Source organism: Akebia trifoliata, chromosome 16 (assembly GCF_017979445.1).
Source record: "Akebia trifoliata isolate Shusen 1 chromosome 16, ASM1797944v1, whole genome shotgun sequence".
NCBI lineage: Eukaryota > Viridiplantae > Streptophyta > Magnoliopsida > Ranunculales > Lardizabalaceae > Akebia > Akebia trifoliata.
The window spans coordinates 32,165,002-32,192,801 of record NC_141390.1 but is presented as its reverse complement, the minus strand read 5'-3'; the positions used below and the strand labels follow the sequence as shown (position 1 = coordinate 32,192,801).

The 27,800-nt window shown below is 36.6% G+C and overlaps 1 protein-coding gene across 1 annotated transcript in view; it reads left to right on the top strand.

The window, feature by feature from the left end:
• Positions 1-1,411: 1,411 nt before the first annotated feature.
• The window catches only part of LOC147383661 (uncharacterized), a 57,131-nt gene continuing 30,742 nt past the window's right edge, over positions 1,412-27,800 (top strand). Inside the window, 30 exon segments of the mRNA XM_086427328.1 lie at positions 1,412-1,677; positions 4,914-4,995; positions 6,978-7,081; positions 7,950-8,045; positions 8,159-8,206; positions 8,700-8,750; positions 8,969-9,072; positions 9,219-9,336; positions 11,980-12,081; positions 12,240-12,440; positions 12,542-12,699; positions 12,902-13,060; positions 13,201-13,293; positions 13,463-13,814; positions 13,914-14,027; positions 15,114-15,209; positions 21,593-21,660; positions 22,351-22,471; positions 22,548-22,769; positions 22,879-23,106; positions 23,203-23,312; positions 23,402-23,498; positions 24,314-24,412; positions 24,523-24,663; positions 24,837-24,905; positions 25,180-25,228; positions 25,231-25,676; positions 26,113-26,439; positions 27,088-27,219; positions 27,573-27,686. Coding sequence (XP_086283454.1) covers positions 1,663-1,677; positions 4,914-4,995; positions 6,978-7,081; positions 7,950-8,045; positions 8,159-8,206; positions 8,700-8,750; positions 8,969-9,072; positions 9,219-9,336; positions 11,980-12,081; positions 12,240-12,440; positions 12,542-12,699; positions 12,902-13,060; positions 13,201-13,293; positions 13,463-13,814; positions 13,914-14,027; positions 15,114-15,209; positions 21,593-21,660; positions 22,351-22,471; positions 22,548-22,769; positions 22,879-23,106; positions 23,203-23,312; positions 23,402-23,498; positions 24,314-24,412; positions 24,523-24,663; positions 24,837-24,905; positions 25,180-25,228; positions 25,231-25,676; positions 26,113-26,439; positions 27,088-27,219; positions 27,573-27,686 — 4,116 coding nt within the window. The 5' untranslated portion in view covers positions 1,412-1,662.

Sequence of the window (27,800 nt, the reverse complement as noted above, 5' to 3'; positions counted from 1 at the left end):
TACTAGCACCCTCCACAATGTTAAGTATCAATATCTGACCCCTTACTCCTTTTCTCCCCCAATCCCATACTCTTGTTAAGTATTGATTAGCTACAAATCAAACTTTTTGAACCCATCTCCGATATGCTCATATTTTGCAGCTAGAGGAGGGTCATGGAATTTCAAATATATAATTTGTAACTCCAAATGGAGTGTATGAGCAGCCTCCCCTGAACTTAGGTAAAAACATGGCATTCTAGAGGCCCATTTCTCATGTAAAACAATTCTCCAATTAAGGAACAAACTCACTTCCATGATATGTCACCAGAATCGAATTGGAAGATGGCCGGGTCCACATTGGTAGACTCAAAACAAACTAATCAGTTTTGGGTATATTGGGTACCCATTAACACCTTTAAAATTAACAATGCAGACTAACCAACCAAATTCAAGACGAAATAATGTTCCAAATCAGGATTTGTTTACAATGTCATGGTTCTTCATTTCAAGGCATAATATGTAATAAATCAATTAATTCAAGATTGAGTTCAACCATGAAAAAAATGTCTAAATTTGCACAAAAAGAACAACAAAGAGATGAAATTTTAATATTTTATACCGAATGCATAGACATCGATGTTCTTCAACCCAAATATGCTTTTCTTCCTTAACCCAATTCCAAGTAGTCGACGAGTATCACTTAAAATGGCGGGAAAGGAAACACCTATTTTCGATTTGACAACGATTTTAGAAGGATTATTAACTAAAGAGAGGGAACCCCACGTGAGAGAAGAGAAATTTGTTGGGTAATGGGAGATGAAGAAATCAAAAGCTTTTGGGAGAAATGGGTTTCTTTGGTTTGTGGTTTTATAGGAAATGGCAAGACCAATCCAATCCCAACACCAACTGAAGCTTGCAACAGTGGTAGCCATGGCTGCAACAAAGAATGAACGAGCAAAAGAAACATGGTGGTTGTGAGGGTGTTTGGTGGGTTGAGAAAACAAGAAGGGGAAGCGCAAAGAGAGAGTGTTGTGTGTGTGTGTGTGTGTGTGAGAGGGTTTTGTCGACAGAGAAGAGAAGATGAGGGCATTAACATCTTTTCACTTAAACCGTTTTTTCGATGTTTGCTTATCCCGCAAACGCAACAAAAAAAAAAAAAACTGGTTTACACAACTTCTAAATTTGCGTTTAAAAATGTAAAAACGTGATGCAACTTCTCCTATCAAACGGTAATCATGGACAAAAAAGCAGATTATTAACGCAAAAGCGCGAAAATCTGCGTTTTGAAGTCGAATCAAACACCCACTTAGTAAGCTTTTGTTTTGTTCCACACTATATTGTCCAACGACTCAACCCAATGGCCTCCGAGACCGGAACGAGTCGACCGAGTCATCTCGGTGTTGGACGAGTTTAAAAACGATGAACCCAAAGCTTCCGAGCTTTCGGAAGGCGTCACATTTCCTCCATGTCTGTTCTTCCAAGTTCCAACCGTCCGCTTATATAGGTTTTCATTCATAGAGAGATCATCAACTGTTCTTTGGATCTCATCACGAGTCTATCCCAGACTGGAAATATCGAATCTAAATGACTAATTTTCATTTTGAATCACGGATTTGCTGGATCGCAAGAGAAGAAGACGATTGATTCTGTTTCGGCAATTGAGGATCGTTTTGATTCATCATCATGTTTGAGGCTCACGTAAGATTTTCATCTCCATCTATTTCATGATGAGCTCACCAATTGTTTCATCGCTGAATCGAGCGATTTCTGCAAAATTTAGTAAAAATTTCGTGCCTTCATACTGAAAATTGATTCCGAAAGTGATTTATATTAGTTCGTACTAAAGTAAACTGGAATTTATTGTCATATAAAGTATTTTAGTAAATTTTCTGGTTTCTTTGTGTGATTTTGAGATAATTTATCAGTAATCGCTAAATTTGGCGGCAAACAGAGATTACTAATGTTTTGGATTCCTATACACGTAGAAGTAAGTAGATCACTATTGAAAAAACATGTAAAAATGGAACCTTGTATCTAGGGGCGGAGCCAAGATTTTCCTGTAGTGGGGGCAAATTATGGTTAGTTGTATAGTGAAGATAAATGGTTTTAAAGAAAAATTAAGAGGTTTTTAGTTAGAAGTTGAAGAAAATGATATCTAGGTCATTTCCAATTAATATTTGAGAAGTCCTAGTCAAGAGATAATGTCATCAACAAAAAATTGAAGAGGTGAAGGAGTGGGGACAAACGGGTGCATGTAATTAGTTGAAAATACAGGGGCGTCTTAAAGTTCTGTGGGGACAAATGGGGTATGTTATTCATATTTTCAAATAAAAGTTTTGCCTCATGTTGAGGCTCTCCATCAAACAGACAATTGAGATGATATAGATTTTCAAGAAAAATGTACTCCTAGAAAAAAAATATTGTATTGGTTCTTAAGCGATCAGTATTGATTTTTAGGAAATATTTGTTATTCCTTTTATCTCAATTGTTTGTTTGATGGAGGAGTTGGAATCTAGCATTTTCATAAAATGAAAAATGAAAAATGAAAAATGAAAGTGATGTAATTGTCCATAGGCGGATTTGTGACTTATAATCCAAGACATTGAATGCATTTTTGATGTATAGTTTGATTCGAATTATCCAACTAATTAAAAAAGTATTCTGGTGAAGCTCATAAAACATTAATAAGATAGAGACAGGGGTGGAGCTAGTATTTTCTTATAGTGGGGACAAACTATGGTTAGTTGTTTAGTGATGATAAATGGTTTTAGGAAGAAATTAAGAGGTTTTTAGTTAGAAGTCGAAGAAAATGATATTTAAGTCATTTCCAATTAATATTTGAGAAATCCTGATCAAGAGGCAATGTCATCAACAAAAAATTGAAGAGGTGAGGGAGTGGGGACAAATAGGGCATGTAATTAGTTAAAAATATAGGGGTGTCTCAAAATTCTGTGGGGGCAAAAATTGGAGGGAGGTGAGGGTGTAAGGGCAAATGGGGAGAGAGGTGAGGGAATGGGGCATGTAATTAGTTTAAAATATAGGGGTGTCTCAAAATTCTGTGGGGGCAAAAATTGGAGGGAGGTGAGGGCGTGGGGGCAAATGGGGAGAGAGGTGAGGGAGTGGAGACAAATGGGATATGTAATTAGTTAAAAATATAGGGATGTCTCAAAGTTTTGTGGGGGCAATTGCCCCCACCAGCTCCTTACTAACTCCGCCCCTGCTTGTATCACTAGGAAGGAAATCTCTGGAACTGTCATATTATGCAAGTTTTGGAATCAGTGTCATCTGTCCATGAGATAAGCTCAAACTATTTTGAATAGGATCAAATTATCTTGACTTTACATCAGTTAATTACCTATGGGGGCTAGTCCATTTTCACAATATTCATTTTAGTTGATCTTCCTATGTTTTTTTGCTAATCCATCTCCGCATCCTCATCTTTGCTCCTCTTAATCTAAAACACATGAAGTTTCTTTATTGTCAGCTTCACAAAGAATAGCCGTTCTTATTGCATTATTAAAATTTTCTTTAGTTTGTTGGATGCATCGGGTGCTATGCACCCCAGAAGTACATCTCCCCTTCAACCATTCAGTTCTGATTCTATGGCACCTTTATGAATAATGGAACCAAGGTAATGAAAATGGTCTCTTTGGCATATTTCCTAGCATGTTCAAAATATCATATCGGAATATATAGCTAAGGCCGAGACTGATACAAAACATTGACCTCGAAACATTGAATGTTTTGAGAAAATGTATCAGAATATATCAGCATGTACAATATCGGTTTTCTCTTGACCGGAACATTTCCTCAAGACGAGATTTTAAACCTTGTTTCCTGGCGATCAATTTTTAGTAGCCCTTTGAAAGCCAATACTTACATATAATTAGTTTAAGAATTTCAACATAAACAAATCAAACGAGGAATATAAGGGTTTAATATTAAAAAATAATAATCAGTTACTCATAAAAGGAAGCAGTTTGATAGACCTGCACACAAAGATAAACTGTTATGAAGTTAATTAGGTTTTGTTATAATTAGCCTTAATTTTTTGCATGTAAATTTCAACAACTTTTTTTGTTTTTTAAAAACAAAAACGCATCCCAACAACCACCCTTTCCCAAGTGAAGGTCAGATCTGACTGATGTTGAAATGGATGGGTTTTTGTTAACAAAACCTTTCTATAAGGCAGTTTGATCTTCCACGAAACTCCAGTCTTAGTCTGAATTTTTTAGCAGAGGATATAGAATAGAGATTTTTTTTAATAAAAAAGTGGGTGAGATTCAATCTCATTTTTCTTAGTTTTTAAGTGGGAACATTTGCATTGCCTCTTTGAGTGAAGAAGAGAAAGTTTTTGTATAGACACTCTTGAGCCATGTTTGTCGCCCTAGGCTCACCATTATTTCATTTCATTCTGTCACATTCCGTATCAATTCCTATGCCAATAATAATGTACTAGTGTTTGAGGTTCAAAAATGTCAATCTCATCTCAATCATCAATTGCAAGGGCCGTTTGGACTTCAGAGCAACCTTTGATAATAAAATTGTTACTATGATGGGGACTGTCATTTGGATTTAATGGTTTCAACTCTTTAAAACATTTGTGGAGCTTCTAGAAGCTTATCGGTTGACAGTTATCATCTTTTTACACTTTACTAATGTCTTGGAGTTTTGTCCACATTAACGCACATTGATGCATTGTCCTCCTAGTCAAAACCTTACCCCAAATTTTTTGGGTCAGTGAGATTAAGCAATTCAGCTTTCTAGTTATACAGTTCAATCTAAGTTTTGTAGAACTATTATTTGGGCATCGTGCTAGTCTGATTACTATTTAATCTGTTTGATGACTTAGGTTGCACTGGCATTTTCATTGTTTTTCTCAAATTCTTGATTTCTGGTCCATGCTGATAGTAATTGCCAACTATTTTGTTTAGGTTTTGCATTTGCTTCGAAAATATTTGGGTGAATATGTCCATGGACTCTCTGCAGAAGCTCTAAGAATCAGTGTTTGGAAAGGTTTGTTTCTAATTGTTAAGCCACATTTTATATGATGTGCTGTCATTGTCTTATCTGCTAGACTTCTTTCTTTGAGTTAACTGTGGTTTGAATAATCATTTTGTGGAAGACCAATTGCATTATACTATCAATCTGTGCTGGGACGAGGAATTGTCAATGATGACGATGATTTACTAAGGATTAGTTTATTTTATTTTTTGTATGTTACCTAATTCCGTGCAATCTGAGTTTCATCCCATCTCTGTTTTTCCATTCTTTTCATGTCTTTTCGCTGGGTTCATGCTTTTCTTACTACCTTTTATCTTTTACTTTTAAAGATATATCGATTGCTTGAAAATAGCCACATACTTATGTGCATTTACTTTGCACTTCCTCTTTTGATGCTGTTGCTATGGTGCTAAAAGCAAGAATGAATTTGTAACACTTTCCTCTTAACAAAAGAAATGGACATGGAACTCTGTGCAATTTAATGCCCCTTCTTTCAAATGTATTATTTTCTAATTGGGTTAAATCATTTTCTTTTGGCGGATAAGATGGGATTGGGTGGACTCTTAGTAGAAGTCGATCGACAATTTTTTTTCCTGATAAATGAAAACAACTTTATTAAAAGGGAGGATGAGATTGCCTACAAGGGAAATACAAAGCAAGGTCAGCAGCTACCGATACAATTTGTAGACTATCTAAGGAGGAGATCCTCGAAGAAAACACCTATGAACCCCCTATACAAAATACAGCAATATAACATAAAACCCAAGACATTGATAATGACCTCATGCGAGGAATACTTCTTTCCTTAAATGACGCTCCCATTCTACCTTTCCATAGATCCCAACAAACTGCAAAGGGTAGAAGTTTCCATAAATTTGTTTCCCTACTTGACTATCATTAGAGTTCCAGCTTTGGAATAATTGAAATTTGAAATAATAATAATGGAGAACACAAAGAGATTTTGAAAATTGAGACCATACCTTATAGGCAAAGTCACAATGGATAAAAAGATGATTCACAATTTCCCCACTAGATTCACACAGGAAACAAAAATCAACCAAGATGATACCCCTGATTCTTAGATGGTCAGAGGTTAGAGGTTTCTTCGAGGCCGTTGTCCACACAAAGAAGGCCATTTAAGTGAAACCAAATTCCTTGTAAGAACATTCAAACATGACAGAATCTTGTTTTAGTTGAAGTTGTATATATGAATGTTAACATAATTTGAGGCTGTTTGGTAACAATTAAAATAAATGATGTGAGGCCTATATTTGTTTATTGGTCCTTGATCGTATAAATCTTTATCTTTTTCTTCTCAAAGACCATGTCAACTACCATAACCATCGTCACTGCTGCCACCGTCACCACCACCACCAACCCTGTTGCTGCTACCACCACCAACCCTGTTACTGCCACCACCACCACCATATTGAGAATTGTTGCTTACCCAGGATAATGTGAGACAGACCATAGAAGTAAATAGTAACATAGAAGTGACATAAAGAGAAAGGGGCTTTGGGCATTTTTGGAAGAACAATATTGATTGTTAAGTGTTTTGTCTATTTGCTAATGTTTCTCCAAGTGGCAATCCTGCCGAAAACGTTTCCAGCAGTATCTCCTGAGTCTATAAATGTTTTTAGGATCATTGTTACAAGATGAAATCTTAGAGGAGGGTGCATCTATTTACAATTCATGAATTTTGGAACATTTTTTTTTTTTCAAATGTTGGTGTGGACCTTAGGTTGACAACTTAGGGTCCCATATTGTGAGATGTATCTAATTTCGATTCAAATTGAAATAGCCCTAGTGGTTTAGGATGCCTCTTTGTGAAACTTAGGATGACAATGTCCCTGGAATGGTATTTAGGAGAACCACACTTCTCAGTTATTTAATTTTCATATTGAGGGTTAGCTTTTACTTGGAGTATTAAATTTACACTAGCATTGGCTTTGTAAATGTGGTTGGTTTGTTAAATGTTTTCCTTTTTGTTATAGGAGATGTTGTCCTTAGGGACTTGAAGTTGAAGGCAGAGGCACTAAATTCACTAAAACTTCCCGTCACCGTCAAAGCTGGTTTTGTTGGTACCATAACGTTAAAGGTATTTTTTTTCAGCACTTTCTAATTGTCTGTAACGCTGGATATTTTCAGTTATGTTTGGCTTTGATCATTAACAGAATTAAATTAACAACCAATGAGATGAGATTGTATGTGGAAGCTGTTCTAGTGCTCATATTCCGAGGCTTCTAAATATGTTTTCCGTCTATAGCTTATTTTCTTACATTAACTGAAGGCCCCTTACTAATTTTTTTTCTTGCTGAGGCGTTTATCATTTTCTTCTGATAATTATGGAAGGTCCCTTACTAGTGTACACGTACTATATGCAATACCTCATTAATATTTAAATTGAAGGGCACTGTAATATTTTCTTGCAATGTTTATGAACATGGGTGTATGAGGTTTCTCGGAGATCTGCTTGATATATGTTTATATATATATCTGTGTGTGTGTGTGTGTGCCTTTGGTAATTGAGTTTGGGTGAGAAATAAAAAAGAGAACAAACAATAGAGGAGGCTTCATTGGGAGCATTTCAGCAGGGTCCTGGGATAGAAGCTTCATCCCAAGATGGCTAAATGCTAGTGAGGATCAAGAAATGATTTGACCCATTCGAAATGAAATCTTTAAAGAGAAGAATCTTAAAACTCCACAAGGATGGAAGATAAAAATACTAAAAAATAATTGATCATTATTATTATTGAATTCAACGCGTCTAATTGTTAATTTCTATATTCACTTTTAGGGATTTGTTAACTTATATGACGTTTCAAATAGATATTGTTTGTTGCATTTTCTTATGAGCTTGCTGGGCATTAGATATTACCCTTTTTTTAAAATAACAAATTTATTTAATTTTGATGAGTTGCATTTAGGTCATTTAAAGTTCTTTGACTCGAATGTTTTATCTATAGGTTCCTTGGAAAAGTCTAGGCAAAGAACCTGTTATTGTTCTTATTGACCGCGTCTTTGTTCTTGCGCATCCTGCTCCTGATGGACGAACGCTCAAGGTACGGAATATTAATTATGTTAGTTCTTTGGGGAAGGAATTTTCTTTTGTTTCTAGTTATTACATACTTTGGGTTGAATTAGAATTTACTTCTCTTTTCATAATTTTGTGTAGGAAGAAGACAGGGAAAAACTTTTTGAGGCCAAACTTCAACAGATTGAGGTGCATATATTTCATTAATATGGCTCATATTTTGTTACATTTTGAAGCCCATTGTACATGATATTGTTTCTACTATTTTCGTCTCAATTAGGAGAATTGGTGTATGCTTTTGGATTTTGTGATTTAATTATGCTTTTATTTAGTAAGTAAATTCCGTGTCTATGAAAGCATGATCTAGTACTTATGCATTGAGATGTTTTTGTTGGTTATCCTTCTAAGTGATGTAGTCTGAATGAATAAAATATCTGTCACGTGTCTTACTTAACTTTGTTACCTTTCACGAGGAGCTGTAAACTTAACCCTTTGAAAGCCTCTTTTTATTTGAGATTAAGTTGTCACATCAACATGGACTACTTGTTTGCACGTTGCTAATGTTCTTCTGTCCTACTGTTGCGTTGTATGAAGGTTTGAGGATAATAATTAAGTAGTGCTTGGTTCTAATGCTATTTAGTTCATTCCTCTTTCAAAGTTCTTGATTTCTTTGTGCACACAGGAGGCAGAATCAGCAACCCTTGAAGCAAAGGCTAGATCTAAGATGGGAAATGTAAGCCTTTTTTTTCCCCTATCTATCTTCCCTTTTGTTGGAAATACAATTGTCTATCTTATAAAATAGTCACTTATATTATTCTACTTTATGTTATTGTCGATTACCGATAAAAAAAGATGTTATTGTTGCTTTGATTCATTTTGCTATCATTAGATTGTATATTGTATATTGTAATATTCCTTTCAGCTGACTCAATTGTGTTGATTATTTTGTAGCCGCCTGGTGGGAATTCATGGCTAGGTTCTCTCATTGGTAATATTATTGGAAATCTCAAGATTTCCATTAGCAATGTCCATATCAGATACGAGGATTCTGTCAGGTCTGTTTAGCTAGTTGTATCTTACAAACTCTTGTTTGACACATGCTTTCTGCTTCTTTTGATGTATGGGATTCTTTTTTGGTATGTGATCCCAACTTTTGATACGACTCAATGAAAATTCTTGACGGAAGTTATATGTTTCACAGTAATCCGGGACATCCATTTTCTTCTGGAGTTACATTAGCAAAGCTTGCTGCTGTTACGATGGATGAACAGGGCAATGAAACTTTTGATACTAGTGGTGCACTGGATAAGTTGCGGAAGGTTAGTTTGAATTCTTGTTAAGGAAAAGTTCTCGTTGTCTAGTAATGGTCAGAACTGTTTAAACATGCAATATAATATATATACACATATTGGTAATCATAAATTATAAAGAGCAAGGACGAACTAGTAAAATCCAAGGAGGTTGAAAAGACCTGCCAAAGTAAAACAAAACATCAGAAACACTAGTCCACCCCTTAACAATGGCATTCCATATGAAAATGACATCCTCCAAAAAATAAAAAATTCCCACTTCAATCTCCAAAGACCAATTTTTTTTTAAATGCTCTTATTAAAAGGTGGTTGAGATGACCAACAAAGAGTGCAACTAAAGAAACACCATACCGAATCTACACCGCTTTACGAACACACTAAACTTCACACCATCTCCCATTTCCTAAAATAGTGTTCAATTGTAACCTCTTAAACTCCCTAAAAAATTTACACCATAATTGCCATCTCTTTGTCTTCAAATATAAGTCAATTCCTTTCCTTCCAAATGCTCTGGCACACAGCAAAGGAGGCAAGGAACCAAAGAATTCTTCGGGACATAGAGAACGCCGCACCCAACGGCATCCATGTCTTAAACAGACTCCTTACTGATGCTGGAAAGCACAAAGAGATACCAAACAGCCCCAGAAAATGATACGAAATCTCGCTAGCAAACTTACAATGACTGGTGATATGATTTATCGATTCCCCTCCTCTTTTACATAACCAACATAAATTTGGCATAAGAAAACCCCTGCAAATTAACTAATTTATGGTGGGAAATTTATCAAGGGAGACATCTGTCAAGGCGAAAATGCCTTGACGTGTAGGATAATAGAATAATGTCCTTAAACAATATTTTGGATCCCCCACTTTCCATATAGTCCACATAAACATCATCTGGGATGGCCCAGTACTCTTCAAATACATGCTTGGAGTGATTCTCCACATAAATATCTTATCTTAGAGTGATTCTCTCCATTTGGCCCCATAAAATGGTCCATAATACCAACTGGGATCACCCAATACGCTTCAAAAAAATTGAAGACATAGTTATATGTCTTACTTACATAACTAGATTGAAGACGATGGTTCACAGTCTCCCCGTTTGCTGTACACATTAATCACATGGTTGGGATGATAATCTTCTTGCATATAAAATGATCTGCCGTGAAAATTTTGTTGTGGAATGCTGTCCATACAGCTGAAGATGGGAAAGGAGATTGCCAAAATTGCTTGCACATTGTGGAAGGATTTTAGCAATTTATTTTTTATATGGTCACATTTCTATATTGTCTTTTAGGAATTTCCATCATCAACCTAGGCTCTTTCTATGCTGCTGAGAATCTCGATCATTGATGTCTCTTCTAAGGCTCAAGTTCCATGATATTGATTTTTGCAACCTTTGAATACAGCCTTTGATGAGCTCTTTCGACAGAACATAAAAAGGTTGGGTAGTCAGTAAATAGAGAGGAGTCTGCACACCATGTCTTCCCAAAATAAGATTTTGTCTCCCAAGCCAATCTCATATAAGATTCCTTCTTGAGTTCACTTGTTTATTTATTTTTAAATTTGAGGATACTTTCCATATGGCTGACCCAGAGGAGGAAGGTACAAGATTTCTGTCCCAACAAATTCCTGCTCCCATACTTGCAGTTTATAATTCTTCTCCATGTACTATCTGGTACCCCCCTAAACCTCAAAATCCATTTGCCCAATAAAGCTTCCTGAATTTCCCTCAAGTGGTTGAAGCCAAGGACACTTTTAATTTACCTATGGTGTAGCCTGTCTTTTGTTTAGTTTCTTGTATTTGGGCTGGTTTCCTCAATCTTCCTTTCCATTTTAATACAAATTTTATTTATCAAGAAAGAAATTTGGCTGAAGCTAAGGACACTTGTCCCTTTTGGTTCCATTTCCAATGGAAGCTCTTTCACTTCCTGAGACAGGCTGCTAGTGGTCAAGTTTTGAGATTATAGGAGTGAAATTATAAAATCCTTTTCTGGATTGGCTACGCAGGATCCAATGAAAAAAAAATAAAAAATCAAAGTCCTACAAAATCTTCAGATTTTCAGGGACTACTTTGAAAGACCATTGAAGGTTATAAGGGATTCAGGTCTTAGACCCATAGCTCAGTTTGTTTAACACATTGCAAAGCAACTCTGAGTTGGTGGGTTCAACTCCAGCTTTCCCATAAAAAAAGGTTGTAAGGGATTGATGAATGTTAATATGTGGGCAGAAGGCATGGGAGAGTGATCATGATATGCTGCATAAGGGGGTTAGTAAGAGGTTGGACCCTTATTTTTTTGTACATCTTAACAATTGCAATTGATGTATTGGACTCCTTAGCAAGAAGTGGTGTAAACATAAATTTCTTGTATGTGGGGAATCCTCTTCCCCGACTTTTATCTATTTTCAATTATGGAAAAATACAATACATGCTTGTTACTGAATAGATAAAATGAGAATTCCACATCGGGGATGAAATTGAATTCTGTAATTTTATCTAATTTTAAATTTTGTATATCTTGGTTCATCAGGTTCCTAAATCTCTTGTTTGATGACCCTCTGTGGTTGTTCGTGTTTTTCCGTATTATATTTTTAACTTAATGACCACCCTAGTTATGTAGACTGAAGCTTGAACTGTTTCTGTTTTAGTCATTGCAACTTGAGAGGCTGGCTGTGTATCATGACTCTGACAGTCTTCCTTGGAAGATGGATCAGAAATGGGAGGATCTGAGTCCCAAGGAATGGATTGAGGTTTGTTCGTGTTTTTTAATTAATATAGTTCATGACACTCTTGGTAACTTTTTTTTTTTTTTTTATAAGAGAAGGATTTTTTTGTAACTTTTTGTTGGATATTATGATGAAGTGCAAAACCTATAAAAGGCATTCGGTGTGTGTTTGTTTGATATTAGATGTTTGAAGATGGTATTAGTGAACCTGCAATCGATCGGAGAAAGTTTTCTATGTGGGCTTTGAATCGCAAATTCTTGGTCTCACCGATCAATGGAGTACTGAAATATCATCGTCTTGGAAAGCAAGAAAGAAAAGACCCAGATATTCCTTTTGAGAAGGCATCCCTTGTCCTTAGTGACGTTTCTTTGACGATTACAGAGGTTGTATTTCTTGGTTTATTTAAGTTTATGTTGAATAGAGTTGGTTTTTATTTTAAATACTTCACCCATTGAAATTCCTTTTCCTATTTCTTTCATCTCAGGCGCAATATCATGACTGCCTAAAACTTCTAGAAGTTGTTTCAAGATATAAGACATATGTTGACGTTTCTCACTTGAGACCCGTTGTGCCAGTGGTAAAGGATCCTTTGGCATGGTGGCGGTATGCCGTTCAGGCTGGTCTGCAGCAGAAGAAAATGTGGTAATTTCTTCTCAGTTGGCATCACCATTGACATCTAGTCACTTCCGATAGAAAATGCGATTTTACTATGAAACAAATTCTTTGAGAAGTATGAACTATCAGCTATTGCTTCAAGCAATATGTTTGATTCTATGGACATCATAAATCTTAGAACATTACCTGAAGGTCATTTTACTGACTTTTTATATGCCTTGCATTTCAGCTATCGGTTCTCATGGGACAGAATTCGGTGTCTTTGTCAGCGTCGTCGACGTTATATTCACTTATATGCTAGTTCTTTGCAACAGTTATCAAAAGTTGACAACACTGAGATTAGAGAAATTGAGAAAGATCTTGATTCTAAAGTCATTCTTTTATGGAGGTAAGCATATTTTGTCTGTCCTTGTTGCTTTACTCGAGGAATTATGATTCAAACATGACTAAGTCAACTGTATTTTTTCTTGCTAATAGTGCAATTGTCTAGACCTTTAACATTTAACTTGTGGAGTGTGTTTTGTTTAGGTTACTTGCACATGCCAAAGTTGAATCTGTAAAATCAAAGGAAGCAGCTCAGCAGAGAAGTCATACGAAGAAAAGCTGGTTTTCTTTTAGATGGTTTGTGGGAACGCAAGCTTCTTCTTTTCTCTTGAAATTGAATCTTCTTCTTCCAGGCTTGTCATTTCCATTTCTTGTATACATTTCTTCTTTGCTTCTTGTCCGAGCATTCTGCTTGTAGTTATATTTATTTTAGACAACTTATTTCAGATGCTTTTTTAAATCTCAGGCGTACTACCTCTGAAGATGACTCTGACAGGAATGATTCTGAGGGATCACAGTTGACAAAGGAAAATCTAACAAATGAAGAATGGCAGGCAATTAATAAGTTACTGAGTTATCAGCCTGATGAGGATTTGAATTTTTCTTCAGGAAAGGGTATGCAGAATATGGTACAATTCGTGGTAAACATCTCTATCGGCCAGGCTGCTGCAAGAATCATCAGCAGCAACCAGACTGAGATTCTTTGTGGTAGATTTGAACAACTTCATGTCACCACCAAGTTTTATCATCGTAGCACCCACTGTGATGTTTCATTGAGATTTTATGGCTTATATGCTCCAGAAGGTTCACTTGCACAGGTTTGTTTGCAACATAATATCCTTATATTTGTCTTTTTTTTTTTTGATGTTCTCCTTAGTGCACTCCTTTTTTGATATTGTCTGTTGAACAACATTCAGAGTGTCAGCAGCGAGCGGAAGGTGAATGCTTTAGCTGCCACTTTTGTGCACTCACCTATTGGGGAGAACGTGGACTGGCGACTTTCGACTACAATTGCTCCATGCCATGTCACGGTGCTTTTCTTTAAACTTGGCTATTTTTTTTTATTGGATTGCTATTGAGAAGCACATGAATGAATTATCATTCTTCCCTGTATATGCTTTTTCCTGCATGTGGTTTTTTTTTTTGGTGGGCTCGTTCCCCTCCTCTTTGGTTAGAAGAGGAGGGGACATGACTTGGGAAACCCTTCCGGACGGTATTATCCATTCTTTTTTTTAATTTTTTATCCTGGGACAAGGCACTTAGGTGTGGTTACAGTCTAAAGTGAATGTTTTGGAACACTATGAATGTTTCTATTCTGTATGTTTCCATTTCTGTGTTTGGAGAAATGTGAAAGAATGCAATGATAAGGGATTTAATCTCTTTTTTTTTCCCACTAAAGTCTCGGGTTTTGCTTTCGATTTGAGGGATTGAAAGTTCACAAGTAGAAATAAACAATATATTTGTTTCAATTTTAATGAATTTGAACTTTTTATTTGGATATCAAACTTTGGAATGTGAAAATGTGAATTTGTTATATTTATAAAATATAGGATTAGTTTCCATAGACAAACTTCTAGACAAAGTGTTTTGTTCTATACAGGCTAAAAGTTTCGGAATGGCCTGGTTTTTTGCGAGATGATCTCTATTGTGAGAAAATCATCCTCACAAAAAAACCACCCATTATGAAATTTCTAACCCTAATTTATAAGTTGAAGAATCGTGGACCGTCAATTTTTACCGTTAGTTTGTAACCACTTTTCTTGGGGTTATCTCCATCCTCACAAAAAATCAGCCCATTCCGAAATTTTTTAGCCATATAAGATAACACTTTGTCTAGAATTTTGTCTACTGAACGCTACCCATATATATATATATTAGTTTTTCCTTGATTTTCTTTTTATTGACAGTTTTACTATTTATTTATTTGTATGTCTAATTATTATCTATTTAGAAAATGCATATACAGCTTTTTGCTTAAAGCACTTATCAAAATGAACTACTGAACTTCTGTATGATGTGTTTGTTTTCAGATCATTAGGTATGCTTTGGTTGAATGAACCTTAGATAGTATATTCTATCTACATTACTTTTTTATCCTTATCTAAAAATGTTTGTAGGTCTTGATGGAAAGTTATGATCGTTTCATAGAGTTCGTGAAGAGGAGTAATGCAGTTAGTCCTACTATTGCATTGGAGACTGCAACTGCTTTGCAGGTAATGATGTCAAAATTTGGTTGTTAGAAAAAGGTGTTTCGTAGCATAATGCATCCAATTTACCATATAACAAAGATTACTCTTTACTGTTATCAACTTTTCCCCCCAAAAAATGCTTCTGCAATATCATGCATCATCTAAAAAAAAATTGGGATTTGCTGTGTGAATCTTGTTCCTCCATTCACTTTTGCCCAAAGCCATGTCTTCTGCTAATTGTATTGGCTCTCACAACCTCAATCCCCTTTTTTTAGGTCTTCTTCTTGCTCTGGGGCTATAATGGTCATTCGTTGCACTTGACCAAACCATCTCAGTCGATTTTTGTACAATATCTTCAATATTTATATCAAAAACAGATTATACGTGATTGTTTTGTAATTTTCATTTCTCAATAAACAAAATTTTGTTGCCAAATTTGAATGAAATTGTCTTTACCCATGAATTTTTTTTTCTTTTTACATGACCACCGAACCACTTCATAACCAACAAAGATGTTAAAATTGAATTGAGAAAACTCAAAAGTAATTAATTACTCAGCCCTAATTAGACTTTAAAGGTGATTACATAGTCTAATAAGTGGAAAAGACTAAAAAGGACAAAAGACCTAAAAAACTAATAAAATAGAGTTATTCAATACTCCCCCTCAAGTTGGTGCGTGGATATCGGCAACGCTCAACTTGGACAAGACACCTTTAAAGACGGTTTTGCTAACACCTTTAGTAAGAATATCGTTAAGTTGCCGAAATGTAGGAACAAAGGGAGTACAAATCTGCCCAAAAACAATCTTCTTTCTAATGAAATGTCGATCAACTTCGATATGCTTTATTCTGTCATGTTGAACTGGATTTGCTGCTATGTTAATAACTGATTTATTATTCACAATATAGTGAAAAAGGAGCTGTCATCGGAAGACACAAATCAACCAGTAAGGTCTTTGAGTCACAACAACTCACACACTCCAAGTGCCATAGCTCTGTACTTTGACTCAACATTAGACCGAGAAATCACATCCTGCTTTTTACTGCGCCAAGTTACCAAGTTGCCACCAACTTTAGTACAGTACTTAGAAGTGGACCGTTTATCAGTCACTGAACCAACATAATCTGCATCTGTCCATGTCTCAATTCGAAGATGATCATGATTACTGAACAAAATACCTCGACCAAGATATCCCTTAAGATATCTAAGAATACGAGAGACAACAATAAGATGAGATGTGCGAGGATAGTGCATGAATTAACTTACAACACTAACAGCATAGGCAATGTTGGGACAAGTCATAGACAAATAGATCAGTTTTCCCACAAGACACTGATACTGGTCAATATCCGGCAAACACTCTCCCTTAGAATCAACCAACCTGTGATTCTGCTTAATAGAATATTGGTGGGACGAGAACAAGCTGACCGAAGTCACTCAGTAAATAAATGACATATTTACGCTGAGAGATAAATATACCAGAATGGAACCGCGCAACCTCAATGTCCAAAAAATAACGAAGATGCCTAAAGTCTTTAATCTCAAATTGACGTCCTAAGTAAAATTTTACCTTGGTAATGCCGTCACAATCATCTCCAATAAGGACAATTCATCTACATAAACAATCAGAGCGACAGTTTTGCCCTTGGAGTGACGCAGGAAAAGGGTATGATCGGCAGAACTTTGATGGATGGAAACCAAACTGATGCATTGCCTAAGTAAAACTCTCAGACCATGCACGAGGAGACTATTTCAGTCATAGAAAGAACGACGAAGATGACAGACATGTCCAGAAGAAGCAGATACAAGAAAACCAGGAGGTTGGACCATATAGACTTTTTCCTAAAGATCACCATTAAGAAATGCATTCTTGATATCTAACTGAAAGAGGGGTCACCCTCTAATAGCAGTAACAGAAAAAAGAACTCGAATGGTGGTCATCTTGGCAATAAGAACAAATGTCTCATGGTAATCAATCCCATAAGTTTGAACATAACCTTTGGCCACCAGACGGACCTTATAATGAGTAATAAAACCATCAGGATTATGTTTAATGGTGAAAATCCAATGGCATCCCACAGTCTTCCTCCCAGGCAGAAAAAAGTACTAGTTCTCAAGTCTGAGTTTTTTTCAAAAACATTCAATTCATCAATCATAGTTGTTTACCATTCAGGATGGGCAATAACATCTACAATAATATTAGGAATAGAAACAGCAGAAACATGAGCAAGAAAACTCTGATAAGAGGGTGAGAGAGCGGAATTAGATACATAATTAGAAATGGGATAAGTATAAGTGAGCTTACCTTTGCAAGTGACGATAGGACGATCATCACAAGGGATAGTAGGAGGTGGAGCTGGAGGTGAGGAAGCAAGCTGGTCTGACATAGAAGTGATGTTAGTATTGCGTGGTTGTCGAGAGTAAACCTGCAATTGTGGAGGTGACGAACTAATAGGAGATGAAGAAGGAGGAACAAGCATAGGAAGAGGAAACAAGAAGGGAGAGGGGTCATCATCAGGGGAATCTAAAGGGAACCACTCAGATTGAATGCCAACTGACCCAGTGTAGTATGGGGTATGCTCAAAGAAAGAGACGTCTCGAGAAATGAAATGCCTTCGACAGGGAGGATGATAACAGCGGTATCCTTTTTGAGTAGAGGAATATAAAAAAAATACATTTTACTATCTTAAGGTCAAGTTTAGTGTGAGTTTGATCAAGAATTTGAACAAAGAAAAACCCAAACACATGCGGAGGAAGTGGAAACAAGGGACGATTCGGATGGAGCTAAGAGAAGGGAGTGGCAAACTAAAGAATCCGGGAGGGAGTCCGATTAATAATGTAAACAACAGTAAGAACTGCATCGGCCCAATAGGATTGTGACACGTTCATGCCAATAGAGAGGGCACGGGCTAACTCCAGAATATGACGATTTTTCCTTTCTGATCAACCATTTTGCTGAGAAGTCTTAACATTGTACATTTAATGCTCAATACCAGACTCTAAACAAATCTTCAAGACCTCACTATAGGTGTACTCTGTACCATGATCAGAACGGAAAGTCTTGACGGTACGACTAAACTGAGTATGAACCATTGTAAGAAATTACTTGAAGATCCCATATACTTCACTCTTGTGTTTCATAAGATAGACTCAAGTGGTACGACTGTGGTCATCAATTAACATGACAAAATAACGAAAATCAAGAGTGGATGTGATGGGGGAAGGACCCCACACATCAAAGTGAATTAGGTTAAATAAAATAGGTGTAGTAGTATTCATATTAATAGGATAATGAAAACGAACATGCTTAGCTAATTGACAAGTTTCACAAGAAAATCAAGCAAATTGTTATTATTAAATAAATGGCCTAAGCATAAGTGCCAACGTATTACAAGTGCCTTATTAAACTGACTACTACTACTAAGTTGAGAAACAGAATGAGTGCTAGGTGGAACATGTGCGTCCAAGAGATACAAGCCATTCACTTCACGTCCACTGTCAATCGTTCTCTTCGACCTTAGATCTTGAAAGACACAATGAGAGGGATAAAAAGTTACACTGCAATTCAAATGCTTGGTAATACTACTAACAGAGATAAGATTAGTAGTAAGTTGAGGAACATGCAATGTATTAGTTAAGGATAAAGTAGGTGTAACAGAAAAATGACCTTGACCAGCTATAGAAGACAAAGAACCATCAGCAAGGCGAACCTTGCGATGACCAAAACAAACACTATAGGTTTTGAATAGGGAGGACGTACCGGTCATGTTATCTGAGGCATCATAATCAATGATCCATGGTGAGGAAGTGGTGGCAACACTGTGTGCTCCCGAGCTGATTAGAACAAACACTATAGGCTGAGATGAAGTCTTCATTTGATTGAAGAGTTTCTTGAACTTGTCAAGCTCAGCCTGGGACATAGATAATGAATCTGAAGAGGAGGTAGTAGCTGAAGGGAGTGCCAGATCAGTAGTTGACTAAGAGACTATATGAGCTGAAGATCGTTGAGATAGTTGACGTTGATTAGGACGACCATGAAGCGCATAGCAACGGGCTTTCATGTGACCTAACTTTCCACAATGATCACACTTATGCCATTGATGTGTAGGCAGAGATCCACTGGGAGGCTTTGGAAAAAATATATGAGCAAGCATAGCAGAGTAGTCTTCTGAAGAGTGAGGTAGGACAGTTGTGCGATTACTCTTATCAACTAAGACATAAGAATACGTAGTCTGTAAGGACGGAAAATGATCCATACCCAATAAATGAACTCTCACATACTCAAACTCATCCCAGAGACCGGTTAGAAACTGAAAAACTTGATTCTTATCCAGAATCGACGCATATAATGCCTTATCAAGAGGGTCTTTCCAAGCATAGGACAAGGAATAGAAGGTCAACTCTTCCCATCGAGCACGTAGCTATTATATATAGGTGGTGACTGAAGAGTCACTTTACGAAAGTCAGAAAATCTCACGCTCTAAGTTAAAGATCTGGACATTGTTTTGACGTTGCGAGTAGATACTCTTTACAGAATCTCATATTTATTTTGCGGTTTTGGAGAACATAAAACTAGTCGTAATGTGTGGTCCATAGATGTAACGAGCCAAAAATGGACCATAGAGTCATTAGCAAACCTTTGGGGTCAGTAGTGCTAATCGGTGCAGGTTGTTTGTCCGTCCTTGTGAGATAATCGATCTTTCCTTTTCCACCAATAAACATTTCAACCGATCATGCCCAAAAAAGATAATTAGGACTATTTAATTTCAAGGTGGTAATTTGGATGCTTGAAAAGTCGGTTGAATGAGAGGGATGACCGTCCGATCCATTAATATTACTGGTGATTGAAAAGAGGATGTCTCGGAGGCCATCAGTGATGTGCTTTGGTTTGAAGAGAGTTCAAATAAGAAGAGGGGACGACTCACAAGGATAAACTGATTGCAACACCCTAAAGGTGGCAATACACGATCGTAAGAGGCGTGGAAGGTGATAAAACACGGCTGTAGGTGACCAGAGAAGTCATTAACGCAATTGTAGGGCACCTAGGAGCAATTTTGTCGTTGCCGTAAGCTTCAAACAACAACTTGCTGTTGTTGCAACCTTCAAACAACAACACTGCTGTGAGCACAACCCCCAAAACAGAACCCTGCTGTGATCGCAGCCCCCCAAACACACCACTGCTGTGATTGAAACCCCCCAAACAGCACCACTGCTGTGATCGAAACCCCCAAATAGCACTTGCCTCAATTTTTTTTAGCAAATAGCCAAAGAGCTATTGCCATAGGTCTCTATGGATGGTCTAAGGGCCATCGTTTGGCCTAAATGTCACAAAAAAGCGAAAAAACAACATCTCTACTGCTGCTGTAGGGCTTCAAGATGTTCTAACGACCCTATCGCATGGTGCAATTAGGGTATGGAGCAAAAAACCCCCCGTAGGGGTGATGTTTTAATCTAAGACGAGAAGTGTTGAAGATGGATTTAAGAGAGGAGGGGGACGATGGGGTTTGTAGCAAAGAGGGGGGCGATGGAGGTAGGCTCTGATACCAAATTGAATTGAGAGAACTCAAAAGTAATTAATTACTCAGCCCTAATTAGGCTTTAAAGGTGATTACATAGTTTAATAAGTGGAAAAAACTAAAAAGGACAAAGACCTAAAAAACTAAAGAGTTATTCAACAGTTAACCCACTTGTTTTTCTCTCCAACTCTCTATTTGAAAGTACTCTTTTTTCTTAAGATATTTCAATACCTCATATCACAATCTTTTTGTTGGTTTGTCTTAAAATAGAACCATTAGAAATCTCTCGCTGACCTCTTACAACATTATAAATACTTATAGTTATCTATCAAAATGATATATAACGATCAGGACGAATTTTATAACTCCTATATAACGTTATTAATTCTTACAAAAATCTCTTACAACATTATAAGTATCTATGGTTATCTATCAAAATGAGTTTTAGAACTCCTATATGACCCTCTGAAATTTTAGTTTTTATAACAAATACTGTGGTAAAGAATAGTACTATTGTTAATTGGGTTTCCCACTAACCTTTCAATCTTCATCATCAAAGCCTTTTCCAAAAGTCTGGGGTTGGCTGAATGAATCCTGTTCCTCCATTCAATTCTAAATAAAAGATTAGGATTCATGCTAGGAGATGGCAAAGTTTTCACACTGGTTTCTAACCTGACATAACACTCCTTTATCCATGCTTGGGACTGGGTTGTCCACGTTTCTCAATTCATTTCCCACTACTTTTATCTCAAAACTCTCTCACATGCACCTCCCTAGTTTCCAGAGTGAATAGTTAGTGCTGTATAACAAGAACAAATACGTTCTTTTTAATGGAAACTTGAACTTGAAAATCTGATCTGTATCCTGTTCTTGGTAACTTGCAAAGAACAGATGAAGATAGAGAAAGTGACTCGTAGGGCTCAAGAGCAGTTCCAAATGGTATTAGAAGAACAAAACAGGTTCTCTTCTTTCACATTTTTCTTTATTATTTACTTGTTTTGTTTCTTTATTTGGTTTTCGTAGTGTAAATTTTTGTCCTCTGCTCTATCTTACCACTTGTAAATTGGCTCATCACCATGGTTCAATGCACACATAGAAGTTAATTCCATTTCCAGGCCAGCCGAAATAAACATCCAAACCAAAATTTAATAACTTGCCTATAAATACTAAAGCCCTTGGCCATGCAAGTTGACCTTGGAGAAAATCCCTATATTGCTCACTTATACCAATCCCCTTGTGGAACAGCGATGACACACTGCCGCTTGGTTACATGTAACCTCATGGTACAATATACATTAATGCGTAGAGATTATGGCTACTTGTTTCTTTGTTCTTCCATCATTTCAGACTTTAGGAGAATCTGATTTGAGGGTTTTCGTCTTTTAATGGGTTGAAATTGTACTTAGGCCGGGATAATTTTTTATCTTTTGTTTCCAATGATTTAGGTTTTGGGAGGTCTTTTTCTTTGTCTTGCTTTTGTATTCTATTGTTTAGTTCAATTTACTTGAACATATCCAAAAAAACTTATGGGTTTATGACAGTAGTATCATCTTTTCTTTATATATACTAGATTCTATTTGAGAAAGAAGTTATATATATGTATATATAATCCATTTAATGTTATTTGTTGACTTCTAATGGCATTTCAGATTTGCCCTTGACATTGATTTTGATGCTCCAAAAGTGAGGGTTCCCTTGAGAACACTTCCATCTTCAAAATGCGATGGCCATTTTCTTTTGGATTTTGGTCATTTCACCTTGCAGACCAAAGTAAGTTGCTTCAGTTGGACATTCTTCTAGCTTATATCTCATTGAATTTGTTTTAAATGGGTGAAGATGAACGCAGGAAGATCAACATGATGAACAAAAGCAGAGTCTATATTCCCGTTTTTATATATCAGGAAGAGAAATTGCTGCTTTCTTTCTGGATTGTGGTTCTGACAATGGAAAATGCACTTTGGTCACTTCAACTTTTGATAGCCAACCTTCCAGATTACCTAACTTGGAGGATGGTGATCATTTCTATTCCCTCATTGATAGGTGTGGGATGGCAGTCATTGTTGATCAGGTCTATACATGTGCTTACACTTATATTCTTGTCTTTTAACTGAAAGCGAGTGATTTCATATTATCTCCTGGCTTGTGCTCATTGATTTCATGATATTTTGTTATTGAAGATCAAAATACCTCATCCAAGTTACCCATCAACACGGATTTCAGTTCAAGTGCCCAATCTTGGCATCCACTTTTCACCAGCTAGATATTGGAGAATCATGGAATTGTTAAATATATTCTATGGTACGGGGGAAAACAGTGACCAGGCTGCTAGTGAAAATTTCCAAATGGGTCTAGTGCCTTGGAGTCCTGCAGATCTTGCAACAGAGGCTCGAATCCTTGTTTGGCGGGTATGTCCTATAGAACCAGGGGAACCAATGTAATCTGACATTTAATTTCTTTATGTGCTCATCAATTAATTTTCTTATATTATGTTCTTGATGCAGGGAATTGGCAATTCTGTGGCTGAGTGGCAGCCTTGTTATCTTGTGCTATCTGGATTATATCTTTATGTTTTGGAGTCTGAGGTATCCCAGAGCTACCAACGTTGCTCGAGGTTCTCCATTTTCCCCATCTTGTAGTTTTTTTTACTCCAGTCTACATTGCTGTATGACCTTACTCAGTCTGTCACTCATGATATTGCAGTATGGCTGGTCGACAAGTATGCGAAGTCCCTCCAACAAGTGTTGGGGGGTCACCGTTTTCTGTTGCTGTGAGTTTCAGGGGCATGAACATTCAGAAGGTAAGCCTCCTTCTCTTCTCTTCTTCATTTATAAAAGTTTATACTTATCAAAAACATTCAGAAGGTAAGCCATGTTTTCTGTAAAGTAAAGGTGAGAGTAGGGGTTTTGGTATTTTTAATTTCTGCTAAACAATTTATTTATTTATTGGTAAACTAGATTTATTAAATTAGGGTCAAAATGCCCAAGAATACAGAAATGCAGTTGGCAAAGTGAAAAAAGAGCCTCACAAAGGTCCTCCATTTGGTTTGGAAGAGGGGGGGGGGGGGGGGGGGATGAACCAGAAGGAACCCCTCTAACAAGCTCTTCCCATCTCAATACAAATTCATCAAACCAAATTCCCCTAAAATCCACCAAAATGAATGATCTCTTGAACATGAAGGCTTTTATGTTCAGGATTTCCAGGAACAGGTTGCCTTCTTGTTGAAATTTCTCTTGTTCCTCTTTTCCTCTCCTTCCATATAAACTGCAAAATAGCAAAGGGTACAAAGGTGCCCCGATATATTCTTTTAGAGGAGAAAACCTTGTCCATTCTTGAAAGAGGTCAAGAAATCTTTTGGGCAATGCCTATACAGGCGCACGCCTCTAATACGAGGTTTCAATAAAGACATGAAAGGTGAGAGGCTTATGCCTTCTCCAAAGCCGCAATGTTGGGAATTACGCCTCATGAGATCTTTAAAATGCATCTTTTTGGGAATGGTTTGCCTCAAGGTGGGTCTCAAGGCACAAAACCTTAAGCTCTTTTTAGAATACTGTTGAGAAAAATACTATTTTTAAATTGTTTATGATCCATTTCAACAACTAATTTCCTTTTCAGGCTCTGGAATCTTCTAGTACCTTGATAATCGAGTTTCGAGATGATGGAGAGAAAGCTACCTGGCTGAAAGGACTTGTACAAGCGACATATAGAGCTTCTGTATAACATAAGATCCTCATTTCTTATTAATTCTTTTGCATTTGCTTTGCAATTTCAGATGTTTTCTATTTAAAATTTTGGTGAGTTACTCTTTTATATTCTGCACCTAGGCTCCTCCATCTGTTGATGTACTTGGAGAATCGAGTGATGGTATATCTGAACCTGCTGAACCTAGTGCCACTAGTTTTGGAACTGCTGATCTCGTTATTAATGGAGCCCTGGTAGAGATGAAGTTGTTAATGTATGGAAAGGTGAGATGGATATAGTTTGCACCTCTCCTGCCTAAAGTCTATGTAAGACCATATATGAAGGTCAAACATTTCTAGTTGGAGAGTCGCAAGTTGTCACCTACTCTATTATATTTGTAGTTGCTAGATAATTCTGATCAAGGCATTGACTTGGACATCATTTACATGCTTTACAGACTAAAGATGAAGGTAGTGAGATACTTGAGGAAACACTAATTCTTGAGCTTCTTGCTGGTGGGGGAAAGGTTAGCATATTTATTATGTAAAATTCTTCTCTTCTTTCTTGTTGAGTTGGTTTTAACCAGTCTATCATTGGAGATCAAATATTTATAACTCTTGCATGTTTTTCTCTCTCACTTCTTGGAAACGACCTTGCATGGATTGTATAAGCAAGAATGACCACTTTAAAGTGGTTTTCTAATCTATATAGGATGTTTTAGGATAAATTATGCAACAATTTGAGTGTTATGTTAACTTTGTATCTTATGTATATGATCCTGATGCAATATTATTTTACAGGTTCACCTTGTTCATTCGGGATGTGACCTGGCGGTCAAGATGAAGCTTCACTCTTGAAAATTAAAGATGAGCTTCAAGGTCGTCTATCTATGTCTCCACAGTATTTAGCCTTTTCCGTGCTGAAGGATAGCGCTGTTGTTGCTTCTCCTACTACCTTAGATCATAATGAGCAAGAGCTGCAGAAAATATTTATGGAGGAGGATGACATTTATAAAGATGCTTTCTCAGATTTCTTGTCTGTCCCTGATCCAAGCTTTTACTCAAAAAACATAGATATGCCTAACGGCCCAATGCAGGGTCCTTTGGACAGCTGTGACCATGGTCTCGGAGTTGATTCTGTTGAAGGTCTAATTTGGGACAAAGATCTAATAAAAGGGAAGGGAATTAGTGGTGAGATATTCTATGAGGCACAGGACAGTGATGCTTCTGATTTTGTGGCTGTTACCTTTTCATCTAGAAGTCCTGGTTCACCTTTTTATGATGGTATTGATACACAGGTACTTGACATAGGCATACTTAATTATTTTTTTCTTTTCGATGGGTAAGCTGGACTTGAACCCACGACCTCAAAAGTTGTTTCGCAATGTGACAAAACCAACTGAGCTAGGGGTCTAAGCCCCAAATAATTGAATTTTATGTTTATGATAATCCTCTAGCACTAGTAATCCTAGTCATGGTTCAAAGTTTTGTGCCATTTCAGAATATTCAGTTACAACATTCCAGTTTCGGCCAAGACTGGAATGAAATATTGAATGTTTCAGGGATGTATCAGAATATTTTGGTCGTGACCATTGTGGTTTTTCTCTGGACTAAAATATTGCATTGAAATGAGATTTCAAGCCTTGATCCTAATATACTAGTTTATACCATATAAACTGTTCTTTTTTCCCTTTGCCTGCAACTTTTTAAATTATCACATCTCAACTTTTCCAGATGAGTATCCGCATGTCCAAACTGGAATTCTTTTGCAATAGACCTACTCTTGTTGCGTTAATTGGGTTTGGCTTGGATTTGAGCTTGGTTAATTCAGGAGTGAGTACTGCAAACGAGGTGAATGCTCCAGATGGCGAATCTCCCCAGAAGAGTGAAAAAGCAGAAGATGGTGGGCGTGCTTTTGTTAAGGGGTTGTTGGGCTATGGTAAAGGTCGAGTAGTATTTCATCTTAGGATGGATGTTGACAGTGTTTGTGTGTTTCTCAACAAGGAGGATGGTTCTCAGCTTGCAATGCTTGTTCAAGAAAGTTTTCTGTTGGATTTGAAGGTGAGGAGAAATAATATATGTACTTCACCTGCCAGCCTTGTTTTACTGCCTATGTAAACTGTATTAATCATTGCTTTAAATGTCACCCTTACTTCCAAATTTTGGGATGGAATTTCAGTTTGGGAATCACTAGTTAGAAGAGAGATAATTAAGGCTTTCTTTTCATTAATAAGGGGTTAAATATTATTATTTTTATCTTTTTGGGAGATTATAAAGACAAAATGAGATAGGATTGGATTTATGAGTATTTTACTAATATATTTTTCTTTTTAAATATTTATGAATATTTTACTATATATCCAAGTAATTAGAACATGGACGATCCTAATAAATATATATTTTTATTATTACTATAAGTTATATCTGTAAAGTTTGTTCAAAAAAGATTATTTCAATGGAATTTTACTGTTCATCAAGGTATTATGACCGAAACCATGTGCTCTGGCTCGAATCTGTAGTCAATCCTATTTCCGATAGGAGCAGTTGACTATTGGATTCAATTTTACCCATTATAATCGTATCTGTAATAGTGCAAAAAGAAGGCCTGGCTCCAAGTTAGTGTAAATCATATAATAAAAGGTCTTTAAAAAAATAAAAATAAAGTACACCTTGTGATTTTGCAAGCTACTGACCAATGTTGTTTTCTAGGTTCACCCAAGTTCTCTTTCTATAGAGGGCACACTTGGAAATTTCAGGCTGTGTGATATGTCTCTTGGGATGGATCATTGTTGGGGATGGCTTTGTGATATACGTAATCAGGGTGTTGAGTCACTTATCAAGGTATCTTACTTTTTCTTACTTTCTTTGTCATTTGTGAAAATATTTTTGGATGAATAGTTGCTGAAGAGGGAAAATCATTCCCCTCGAAAAGCAAGTAACACAAAGGGTAAAACGGATGCAGAGACCTTACCGTTTCTTTTATGCCAATTAGTCTCATTCTTTCCAGATCAAGATGTATAGTTAATGGAATATAGCATTGCCTACAAAGAATCATAGGTCTGCTGGCATGAAAAATGGGCATCATATGTTTATTTCAGGTTTTGATTAGCAGCTGATGCATTGCAAATCATTCCCTTTAATTTTCTTTTATTTTATTTGTATTTGTACTAACATATGGTTTTTTCTGCTTTTAGTTCACATTTAAATCTTATAGTGCTGAAGATGATGATTATGAAGGATATGATTATAGTTTGAGTGGTCGACTTTCTGGGGTTCGCATTGTTTTCCTCTATAGGTTTGTTCAAGAGGTAAGTCTTCAGCTGAATATTGGAAATAGTTTGGCTTCAATGATATCATCACATTATTCCTCATAAAACTTCAAACTGACCATCAACTTTCTTTGCCCAAATTTGTACTTATTA